Source organism: Aythya marila (assembly GCF_965140915.1).
Source record: "Aythya marila genome assembly, chromosome: Z".
Taxonomy (NCBI): Eukaryota; Metazoa; Chordata; class Aves; order Anseriformes; family Anatidae; genus Aythya; species Aythya marila.
The window spans coordinates 26,983,655-26,996,311 of record NC_139080.1 but is presented as its reverse complement, the minus strand read 5'-3'; the positions used below and the strand labels follow the sequence as shown (position 1 = coordinate 26,996,311).

Below are 12,657 nucleotides of genomic sequence, written 5' to 3'. Positions count from 1 at the left end.
TCGCCCCCGACGGGGCGGCGAGGGCGGGGCGAGCCTGGACGCTGGCACCGGCACCGGCACCGGCATCGGCATTGACACAGGCATCCCCTCCCCGTGCGGACCTCACTCCCCTCTCCTCGCGAGCAGGTAAGGCCGAGAGGGGGACACCAGCCCTGGGACGGGGGCCCGCAGCCCCCGGCGGCACCTGCCGAGCGACGACCCCCGGCAGCCCCCGCTGCCACGGCGTTTGGCGGCCGGGACGCGGTGCCGTGGGAAAGGGGGGTGCTGAAGTCCCGGGGGGGGGGGAAACGGAGGTGCTTTTATACCCGTAACTATAACTAACTTTAACTGCATCTGTCGCACAATCTGTATCAGTAACTATATACAAAGCGACATCCGTAACAATACCCATATCTATAACTGTATCTGTGACATCTGTATCTATATTATCCGTAGCTATAACTGTATCTATAACATCTATGTCTTATATTATCTATAGCTGTAACTGCATCTATATCATCTATTTATTTGTGTTTGTTCCTTACTTTGCCTGCAGAGCTGCTGGTGTTTTCTCAGCTCATGTCCTCTCTTAAGCCTTAGCCTCCCTGAGCCGGAGCAAAGGAGTTTTTTTTTTTTTTTAAAACTGTTTTAACTAAATATATAAAAGAATTGAAAGCTTTCCTAACAGTAAAAATCATAGAAACAGATTTTAAAATGCTTTTATGCAGTGTTTTGTTATATGGCACAGTGTGTGCAGCTTAGAGCTGCATAATTTTCAACTTGAACGGTGGTTCTTATGCAAAAAAAAGAAAAAAAAGTCTCTGAAAATCTTCTGCGTTCTTATGCATTTACTCCTACATCTGCAGTTTGGTGGTATACAAAAATGGAGGTAGTTTTCACAGATTGTTATAAGACATGCAAACATGATAAGAAGCCCAGCAGATGACATACTTTATTTCTCTCTCTTTTATGGAAGTAATTTACTCTCTGCTGTGCTTTGCAGAAATAGGGCTTCAGGAGGCGTTTGATTAAAAGGGACTTTTCCACATCGTTGAAAAATGAACTATGTTCTGAAAACTTGGTATAAAAATGTCAGGACAAAATCTGGTTAAAAGACTCATTACTGTAGTGTTTTTCTTTTTCCAGAGCAGTGTTTGAATATTGAATGCAATAAAGTAAGCAATCATGTTAGTAATATCTACCAGGAAACTCATCTGGCCTTCTCAGTTGACGAGTAAATTGGGCATTTCTGCCAACATTTTGTTACGTAATATCACACAGGAGTATTCTTTTTCTGGGTCTGAAGCTGCTGCTGTTTTTCCGGAGAAGTTCCTATTGTTTCCCCCCAAGAATAGTTCCTTTGTGCGGCTGCTTCGGAAGGGTATGGTGTGTAAAATGGCTCACCGTTCTTTTGATCTGAATAACATGTTGAACAAGAATTTGTACCAGGATATAGGAAGGACAGCTCATGACTAATATGGTGACTCAGAAGATCCAGTTCCAATTTTTGGCTTTGCCAGCTGAAAGCCAAATCTCTGCATGTCTGTGTGTCAGTCAGTTGGCACCTGAACATGGAGATTTTCAGTTTATAGATGAGGGAGATGTGGTAATCTTAGAGCAGGTACATACATTCTCTGTGCCTCGTACAAATAAGTGTTTCACCTGCTAGCATGCTACCTAGAAGAGCAGGCAGAAGTTTTATCGCAGTGAAAGTTTGTGCCCGAGTTCACCTCTGTAGCACCTTGAGTATTACTGCATCTATATACTGTATCTAGAGCATCATGTCATCAATCAATCTTGTCATCATCTTGTCATCTTGGGGATGCTTTTTGATTTTTCCTCGATGCTGTTTGCTGAATTTTTTCAGAAATTACAGATTTTTAATTAATGTTGGACTGACTAGTTGAACTGTGTGACTTGTATCTTAAAGGCACCATTAAGGTGGATGCTGTTAACATGTGGGTACTGCTAAACTACCTTAATGATTAAAGGAGAGCTGTGAAGTAGAATACTCACCCTTCTGAAGGGTGAAGCCACTTATTTGAATATCAGAATATCTAATGACTGTTGATATCAAAAATGTCAACTCCCTCTCTATTTTTAATGTCTGTATTTTGTTGTGCTTTGCACAGCCTATGGACAACACATTTAGCCACATAATAATGTGAAGAAATTTTGCTAGCAGAATTGTTTGCACACTATGATATGGGCTAAGTAAAGAAAATTGTACCTTGATTGCTAATTTAGCAGGGGAAGCAGCTGGAAAGAAGGTCTGTGCAACAATATGCTGACTAAATTTGGCTGGAAAAGAGTCAGTAAACACAAAGCTGTACCATGACAGTTTTATGTATCATCTCAGTGTGTGGCCGTATTCTGGAGAAATCAGGGAGAAGACTTCCCAGCTGAATCTGTCAGCTTTGGAATTGAAATTGTGTTCTTGCTTTATGTGTGTTGGTAGGAGAGTGGAACTTGTTTGAGCTTCAGGCTTTCACCTACACACTTTGAAAGATGAAGGAAGAAGTAAGATTTCAGGAGCAAAAAAAATCTGCAGAGCTTGTGAATTTGAATAAACCTATTAAGATTTTCAGGCAATGATCTCTTTCACTTTCAATTTGAAGTTTGGACAAGGGGGAAGAGAACTGTATAGTTTCCAGGAAATATATTTAAATAAACAGTTTGCCAGTGTTCAGTGTTACAGGGTGCTCCACATAGTTGAAAACATGAAAATATAGAGGTGAAGTCATTCAGACAAGCTTGAATTCTGCTCTGCAGCTGCCCTTGGGATAATCAGAAAGCGGGACCATCTCGTATCTCCAAAGCGAGCTGAGATGCACTCCAACTGTTTTTGAGTTCAATAAGCCATGCTTTCAGGGCAGTTAATTCTAGCTGTTCATGAATGTGGACGAGAAATTACAGGAGTATTGGTGTATACACAATGTGTCCCCCCTAACTTTGTTTGTTAGTTCTAGCACTTTGGTCGATGACCAGGAGTGAGTGATGATGAAGCATTGCTGATAGCAGCATTGGAGCATGGATTTGGTGGCATTGGTAAAAACAAACACTTCTGATCCACTTTTCTGCTACCTTCTCAGTGAACCACACAAGTGTAACTACGCTGTGTAAACCCTTTAATGATATAATTAATATTATGACTTCACAGTAGAGAACCTAGGGGGTGGTAAACTCTAAAACCATTAAAACAAAATCAGTAGAAAGCAATTTTCTATGTCAAAACTGTCATTAAAGGAGTAGGGGAAGTGAGACAGATGTCTGTTTTTGTATTTTAGGGCCAATTTGTTTTTCTTTTTGTCTTTTGGAAATGTATAACCTAAGGTTTCTAAAACCTAGAACTCTGTTTTGGTTTTAGATGAAATGAAAATGCTACATTAAGAATGTTAATACAGGAATGCATAAAGAATAAACTTTGCCAACTTCAGGAACTAGCTGCTGTCAGAGAGGCACTTTTCTAGGGTAGTTTTTGTTGTAAAATCCAAATCATTCTTCAAAGTGTAAAAATTTGAGACTTTTTTTGGACAGTCTTTAAATATTTTCTCTATGAAGAAGTACGGTAGCCATAAGTGAGGTGATGTTCTTTGGAAGACTTAATACTCTTTTCATCTCCAATTGTTGAAAAGAGAGCTATTAAAAAAGGTGTTTAGCTGCATTTCTTCTATTCACATGTTTCAAGAGCAACTAATGTTTGGTGAAGTAATCAACATTAATGCAAGCAGCTTCATTATAAATTTATTAGGCAAGGGTTCATTTTACTTCTCAGTTTGAATAGTGTTCAAAAAGAACTAAGAGAGTATGCTTGCAAAGTTTTTAACTGAGGATTTTGCTTTGTCTCCTCTCTACCCTCTTCATGCTATAGATCTTCATGAAAGCCAGGTGTAAGAATGAAAGATCAGTCAAAAAACTTGGCTACAAAGGTGCAAATATTTGTATTTTGGAATGCAGTGTTTAGCATAGGTACAGTTTCAGCTTTCTACTTTTTTCCTGTCTTTTAATTCTTCCAGTGTCTTTTAACCAGATTCGGAGCAAGGATCTGTACATAAAATGATGTTCTGTACTAAACTACATTTGATCTCTGTGCAGTGCATTTCCTGGTGCTTTAGAAGCAGTGAGTGAGCCTTTACCTGTGCATACATAACGTAACTGGTGGAATCAGTAAGTAAAAAAATACAGTTTGGTTCAGTTGCCATATTTTTTGAGAGGAATCAGTGGGATTAACATTATTAATGGAAACCAGCTGCTCCATGAACGCCATACTAGAGTAGCACTGTTTTTAAAAAGTATTTAGATATGAAAAGTATAAACACTATGTAAAATTATTCATATCCATCTTAGAGGCTGTTTTTTGGGTAGTTTTTGGGTAGAGCACCTACCACTATGGACTAATGAATTATACATAACAGCAACACAGTGATAAAGGTGCTGTGTAACACAGCCATGCAGAGGAAGATAGCTAGGTGGAAGCCCTATTAAAATGCTTGTAAAAAGCGCAAAAAGTCTAGCAGCACAATGCACAAGGCTTTTTTGCTTAGAAAATAATGATGCGTTTTCAAGCACTGTGAATGATAATTCTAGGGGTTCCTGCTTACCTTCCAGTAGAGTCTGGGTGGCATCCACTCTTACTTCCTTGTTGCTCTACTTGATCAGAAATCAAGATTTAACATGCTTGTTTTGATGGTAGTAATAAACAGTGTTAATAAACATGAGTTTAAATATGTGCATCACACACACACAGGAAAAAAAAAAAAAAGGAAAAAAAAAAAAAAGGAAAAAAAAAAAAGAGAGGAAGAATTGAATTCCAAGCCACCTATGAAGTATTACTGGAGGCTTATTTGACTTTCAGTCAATTATATTGCAATACATGAATCATCAGTAGTGATCTGGGGCACAGAAATGTGGGATGAAAAAAGCAAGGCAGCAGGAGAGCCCTAAGTTAAGTGAGGTCCACACCAGTGCTGGATCACAGAGAACCATCAGGGTGCGTGTCCTGTCTTCACTTTCTCTGAGTCTTTCTGCCATTGTTATGCACTTCATTTACAGTGAAGAGGAGAAAGTCGAGTTCTGACTTGTAAGCCAGGTAGCTGTAGGATCAGTAGGTGGTATCTTCTGTTCAGGAAAATAGTGATGATACACTAGTATCCAGAGTAGATGCCAGGACAACCAAACAATAATGAAGGGCTGAAGGGTCACCTTGACAGCTAGCAGAAATGCCTTTCCACTGAGATTCAGATAATGCTTTCTTTTATTTGATTTCTTTGGTGTGTGTAGAATGAGAAGTTTGATAACTGAAGTCTTTTCCATTAAAGTGCAGTTAAGTCAATGTACTACTGGAAAATAAAAACTTCAGGTATCTTCTTCTGGCCTTTTTAACGTGTTTTGATAGTTGGGGAAACCATGCCTTAAAATGCTGAAATTTGTGATGTTGAAAGAAATAGAAGAGTCCTGTGATTAGCAACCAATAAATTAGATGTTGTGAGAGCAAGAGAAAGGTATAGGAGAGATTATTTATATATCTTGCACTTAGATAAAACCCACAATACTTGTTGATGTTCATTTCAATAAAGCTTAAGCTTGTCAGGAGACCAGTAATAGCATTTGATAATAGATTTAATGGACAGTGTAGATTAAAAAAAAAAAAAAAAAAAGATAGGTAAACCATTTTATTTTCAAGATTTTTTTTGTTCTTTCTTGTATACTTACTTCTACTTGGCTGAAATGCTCACCACAGCAAATATTTCCAGTACATCTAATACTAAACTGAATCAATCTGGAAGCTAAAAAGGTATTTCTGTTTGTGTAGATGAATTCTGCTTCCTGCTGAAGTAGATGTGAGGTTGGTGTTTGTGGGCAATGCCTTAAACTGGAGCTGTTTGCCCATCCCACTGGTTTCTGAGTCAGAAGCACATATGCTGGAAGGGTAGTTGAGGTTGTACTTTGTGGAATGATGTGTATCTGTTGTTTCCAGCTAGATGTGGAGTCTGTGCTTGCTGCTCAGGGTTGGATTCCTCCTCAGTTGTCTATGTGATAGCCCTTGGCTACTGGGGAAAGTGCTGTATGGGGACCTGAGCTGCACTTGGAAGAGGTTTGGAGGAGGTGAGTGGCAGGATTCCTTCCGGTCCCTCTCTCTGAAATGGAAATTGCAAAAGAGCAGCTCAGTAGCCAGAGCTGAGTATTTCCTCCCTACGTGCATCCTCTTCCTGCCACTCCCAGCTGCTTCTAGCAAGCAAACCAAGTTACAGTAAGCCCCAGATGGAAAGACGTGAGACATTCGTATGAAACCTTTCCTAAACAACCAGCACTCTGAAGAGTGAGAGGAGCAGAACCATCCACCCACTGTTGACAGTTACTGGTTTTTCTGCAGGAGGCAAAAAGGGCATCATTAGGGATGCTTTTGTCTCCAGGAAAAAACATTATAGGCTGGATTGTCAGGGGAGCACATGTTGAAAATACTGAGCGTATTTCTGTGTGGTTCTAGTCAGCGTTCAGCATCCAATGTTTTCTGAGTGCTATACAGGAGAACACTGATTGCCTCCAATGACCTAAATCTCTGGGCTGTTTATCCACTCAGGATCAATACTGAGCTAGGAGCTTGGTGTTTCAGAATTACCAAGCTCCCACAGCATCCACAGTGGTCACAGCACTGAGCCTGCCAGAGTTCAAGAGGCATTTGCACAACAATCTCCGGTTCATGGCCTGATTTTTTGGTGGTCTTTTGGGGACCCAGGAGCTGGACTCAAAGATCCTTGTGGGTCCCTTCCAGCTCAGGACATTCTGTGATTCTATGATCCACAGGGTGACATAAACAAAGGGTAAAGGGAACTAAAATTGGGATAGCATCATATCTCCAGTGAGTTCTGTTCGTATTAGCCAATAAAAAAGGCATTTATTGCATAGGTGATAATGGTAATTCCTGAAAGGAAGGATGAAATTAAGCCTTTTTTGTGCATGCTTGCAGCACAATATGGAGACTAGGCTACAAAGATAGCTGTTTTCCTCATCCTTTGCAGAGAAGGGTATAACATGCATCTCATGATGCTGTAGAGCTCAAGCTCGTCATATGTCAGAAGTAATCCAGAGTAGGTCGAGTTCTGTTGGCATGGCATAATGATTTGATTGTGCTTGTATTTTTTTTACAGAGGAGATGGCAGAGTTTAGTTTGGATGTGCTCCTTGAAAGAGGGAGGACCACTGCAGTTGAAGGGATTTTGTATATCATTATAGAGCAATGGTGCAAAAACATCTGGCTGGCATGTCTCTCATTCATTTCAGCCTACCATTAAATGATGTGTGTGGCAGTAATTGTGAGCTGGTGACAGGTCAGGGACAGAAGTCAATGTGCTTCACCTGTCCTGTAATGTGACACTTGCTAGAAGCTCCACCTTAAATACTGCTTGAAGACTTAATGCTATGTTTTTTTAGTTTCTATTGTAGATCTGTGTTCTTCTGTGCAAACAGAGCTGTGCTTCCAGTACTGTTTCTCCTAAGGCAGCATTCAGGATGCTGGTGCTGGAAACTGCAGAGCTTTGTCTCTGTCTGTTAAAGCGAGACACCTTGGAGACAGCTTCAGGATTCCTCCTCCTGCCTTGGAACATAAGAATCCCGTCTGCCTGTGTCTAGCTGCTGACTAGGCTGGCTGGATTAAAGTTTCCCTAAGACCTTTTTCTTATGATATGAATGTGCTCTTTTGCATTCTCTCTCTCTCTCTCCCCCCCCCCCTTTTTTTTTTTTCTGACTGAATGCTTGTGGCCAGTGATTTCTCTTTTGAAATTGCACTAAAGTCAAACCGCAAAAATGTAGGTACTTGTGAATATAGATGAATTGACAAGCACTGGGAGATGAGCATTAACAAACTCCATGGTTTAAATGAAATATGTGTGTATGTGTGTGTGATTTTTTTTTTTGATTGAAGCTCTGCATTTAATTTTTGCAGCTTGTTGGAGAAGAACTTCTCAAATCCTATCTGACTCATAGCAGGCTGTACCTATGCATTAACAAGAAATGTGCTGCACAACTCTGTTGTTTTTGGAAACTGTTCAGCTGTAAAAACAAGGCCACATCTGAGCTGAGGCAGCCTCCTCTTAAGACAGGCTCTTTTTTTGTGGCCCATTTCAGTAAGTGGAAGAAGGCTTGAGTGTAGCTATTGAGCCCATCCTGCTGTTTTAAAGTGATGTAGTTGCTTCTGATATGCTTTTCTCATTTGCAAGGAATGCTATTTTTAGGGTATGAATTTTGAGGTTGTATTGTGTTTGAAATATAATAATAGAAATCAGTATTGCTATGATGGCTGTAATTATAGTAATTCCAGTGACTTACTGTGGCAGTAATTTGCTGTTCAGGGTATTTAAGGCAACTTGCCTTGGGCATAACTTCTGTGAAGTTTCTAAATACCAGCACTAGACATTTGGGATATTGGTGTGGAGTAAAAGGCTGCTACAACTTCATCTCTAGGTCAAATTCAAAATTCCTTTCTTTGCCTCCGGAGATAAGAAGGGCCCAGCACTTCATCTGCTGCCACTAGGAATGTCTCTGTGACCAGGCTCCGCTGTCTGCTGACCTGTTTTATTTTACTGTGCCAATTGTGTGAAAAGCATGCAGCGTGTCCATGAAACCAGCCACCCCTACTGCAGCATCATTGCACCAGCCTCTCCTCGCACCGAGGAAACTTTGGGCAACTGGGTGTCTGATAAGTTTACTATGCTTTTACTAATTCTGGAAGATGCAAATGGGATAGGGTGATATCGGTACCTTCTGATTTGCTGTGTAATAATTCCGCTGGTTTATTCTGTTCCCAGGTGCTGTGAAAATGGAGTTGAGCTGCACTGAAGTACCTCTTTATGTAAGTTCTACAACGTTGGGCTTCTGCCCTGAGAGTCGCTTTCTTTTGGGTAACAGCTCATTCAAACACAGAGTGAATGAAACCAAAAAACATTCTATAGCTGTCTGCGACCTTAGGCAGTTGAATGTTGCTGTTGAAAGCAGGCATGTGTGGGGATGATGGTTTATAATACTGTAGCTCCATTCTCTGAAGTAAGTTTAGAATTATTTTTTCTTTAGGATAATTATTTTATTCTTCAACATTCTCAATCTCAGTTTTCAAAACAGTTATTGTCTGTGAGGAGGTGGCACTCACTTTCTAGTTTCTCACAATATGCAGCTACTGTAAATAGCTGTACAATTATACAATTCTAAACTACCTTTCTCTCCAGTTCCTCAAAACACAAAATTGTACCACATATATATATATACGTATATATATATGTGTGTAAGCCTAATAGATTGAAATTGGTAATCAAATGTATTTTTTTTCTGCAAAATGTGAAGTGATTGGATATAATAAGTAGAGCTCAGAAGAGATCAAAAATGTGTTAAAAGATGTGAGGATATGCATTAGTTACATTTAATTTACTGGGATGTAATGATGGGAATTAAAACTCAGGCAACCTAGTAATTATTATTACTAAACCATGGCTTATCTTTTTTAGTTTGTTCTGCCATGGTTTTCAATGAGAATGGTAGTAGGGCTACTGAATGGTGTTGTATAGGAGAATAGTGGGAGTGTACTGAATGGGAATGGAAAGGGTGGTGAAAGATGGAAATAAAACAATTATCTGATTATTGTGATAAGATAGGGTTGAAAATGGAGGCAGGCATTAATCATCTGTACCCTGGAGTACTGAAAGAATTTAGGATTTTCTAAAACACCAAGAGTTTTCTTTGTCTTTGTCAATTTAGGAGTGGGAACCTCATGCTGTGGAAAACTAACTGCAGCGTCTGTAAAGGTGGGGTGGAGGTTTGTAAGAACTGCTCATGTTGTGTGCAAGGTCTCAACAATTTTTAACAGGAAGGATAATTAAGAATGTGTTGGTAATTGATAGAATTTAACATGGTTTCATCAGAGGTAGCTGCATCAGACTAATCTGATATCTTCCTGGAATAGTTTAACAGATGGGCTAGACAAGGGCAGTGTAATTGGGCTTAATCCCGCTAATTGAAATGAAACATTTGATGCCACGTCTCAGAGGAAATTATTCTGTCAGATGAAGGTGGAGACTAATACTGGTCCTGTAATCCAGATAAGGATGTATGGATACGCTATGGGTTACATTGCAGGAACACTCACCAGGATAGAGAGAAAGTTACTACAAGTGATACTCCCTAAGGATAAGATCTAAGGCCAGTTCTGCTTGATATTTTGATTATACACTCGTGAGCCAGATGGAGGTTTGTGAGATCTGTGCAAATCTGTGGACGTTATTGTATTGTTTAATGCTGAGGACAATTCAGTTACTACATGGACAGATTGGACTTTCCTATCTCTTACTTACTCCAATTAATAAGAGCATTTGGATAATAATTGTGATAAATCTGTTATGAAGTAGGGGCTTACCAGGTGGAGGCAGAGGAGGCTGGGCTGTGTTAGTCACTTACAGAGTGACAGGGGTGAGAATGTGATTTTACCTGTGTCCTGGTTTCAGTTAGAACAGAGTTAATTTTCTTCCTAGTAGCTGGTAGAATGCTATGTTTTGGCTTAGGATGAGAAAAGTGCTGAAAACACCCTGATGTTTTAATTATTGGAGAGCAGTGCTCATACCAAGCTAAGGACATCTCAGCTTCTTGCTCTGTCCTGCCAACAGGCAGGCTGGGGGTGCAGTAAGAGCTGGGAGGGGGCAGACCCAGGACAGGTGACCCAAACTAGCCAAAGGGGTATTCCATACCATCTGACGTCATGCTAAACAATATTTAGGGGTGGCTAGCTGGGGGAGGGGCACCGGACTGCTCGGGGTTAGGCTGGGCATCGGTCAGTGGGTGGTGAGCAATTGCATTGTGCATCACTTGTTTGTACACATTATTAGTAGTAGTACTATTATCATAATTGTATTATTATTATTATTATTATTATTATTATTATTATTATTATTATTATTATTATTATTATTATTATTATTATTTTGTCTTATTAAATTGTCTTTATCTCAACTCACGGGCTTCACTTTCCATTTCTCTCCCCCGTCCCAGAGAGGGAGGGGGGGAGGGTGAGCAAACGGCTGCGTGGTGTTTAGCTGCCGGCCGGGTTAAACCACAACAACCTGGGAACGCTCACTGTAAGCCTTGCACAAGTGAGAGCCTGTCCTGGACCTGAGTGTTGCTTCAGGACTTGCTGGTTGTGGTCTGCAGCTGCTCTGGTGAGTTAGCATCTGAAAGTGTTGCACCTTCACAATCCTACCCCCTACAATATTGTTCCTAATGTGAGTGCTCCTCAGCGCATCCGGGAAGATCAAAGAGGTCTGTCTATCTTGAGGAGTCCTTGAGTTAAGGTATTTCTTTTCTCTTAGTCAGATCCAATTACTTTGTCAGTTCTGGAAACTATTTCCCACTGCTGCTGTCATTTGCATGACTTTGCTGGAGAACACAATCAAGTCAGCATTCACATAACACATGAAAGACCTTTCTGATTTGAAGTTCCTTAGACATCATTAAGCAGTTTTCTGGCCATCTGAGCTTAGCAAAAAATTGTTGAGTCTTTCATCCATTATAAAGGACAGGGAAAGCATCTCTTGGGGAGACAGGAAGCATGACAGATATTTGCATTGCAACAAATGCAGTTACTTCTGATGTGTTCCAGTCCCTTTTAAAGGGAATGGTGAATATAGAAAATAAGACATAATGACAGTTGCATGCTGTTCACATGCAACTTAAAAAATAATGGCAACATATGGTTATAACACATTATTTTCTGCAGAAGTAAGGTGAGTTTTAGTAGTAAGTATTTTTTGCTGTCAGAAAAATCTTTCAATTAAAGTGATCAAAAGGTAGGAACTAATCACAACCTGCCAGCCTCTACAAAAATGTGGGTTTTTTTTACTAGAGAGAGAGAGAGAGAGAGGGATCTACTGTATGCTAGGTCCAAAATTAGGATGCTTTTCACACTGTATTCAAATATACTTAGTATCTGTCTCAGGTGGATTTTATGCCATTCCTAATTCTGAAAATGTCTGTCTGAGAGACTCTCATTTTGTGTAAAATTACCTTAGAATAACTATATTTCTGTGTTTATAATATAATTGTTAATATTTTTAAAGATTACATGCAAAATACTTTTTTGACTAGCTGTGTTTGAGCAGCTCTTACAAAGCTGGAGGATGCATACAGCACTGTTATTTCAAACCATCCCACTGTGTCATTGTGGAATTTCTTCACAAATCTAACATAGTATGTGTAATCTTGTCAGGTGAGTGAGAGCTGTTTATTTTCTGTTGCATAAGAGAGAATGTATTCAGAAAGCTCAAGGACTTTGCTGGGTAATATGATTTTTGTGAAATATAATTTAAAATACTCTATGAAATTACTCCATTTCAAAATTGCATTATTTTGGTACACTTCTTATATATGATTTTTGTAGCAGCAATACGATTAAAATCTAATTACAACACACATAAATGTCATGGTTTAAAAAATAAATGGTAATGAAACAGAAAATTAAATATTTCAAGCACATGTTTTTCAGTTAATTTGAGGAGTCTGCTTCCGGCTTCTAGATAGCAAAATCCTGGTAACCGCATCTTAAAATTAGTCTTTATAAACCCATCTGATTTTTAAGACTAGCCGAGTAGAAACTGATGCATCATTTGTGATGTCTCTTCTTTCAGTCCTAATAATTTGTTGCTTC

The 12,657-nt window shown here is 39.6% G+C and overlaps 1 protein-coding gene across 2 annotated transcripts in view; it reads left to right on the top strand.

The window, feature by feature from the left end:
* Positions 1-59: 59 nt before the first annotated feature.
* Positions 60-12,657, top strand: part of ARHGEF28 (Rho guanine nucleotide exchange factor 28) — a 127,907-nt gene continuing 115,309 nt past the window's right edge. For both annotated transcript variants that reach the window (XM_082784005.1, XM_082784004.1), the window contains exons 1-2: positions 60-126; positions 8,783-8,826. In XM_082784005.1, coding sequence (XP_082640131.1) covers positions 8,794-8,826 — 33 coding nt within the window. In that variant the 5' untranslated portion in view covers positions 60-126; positions 8,783-8,793. The remainder of the gene's footprint in view (positions 127-8,782; positions 8,827-12,657) is intronic.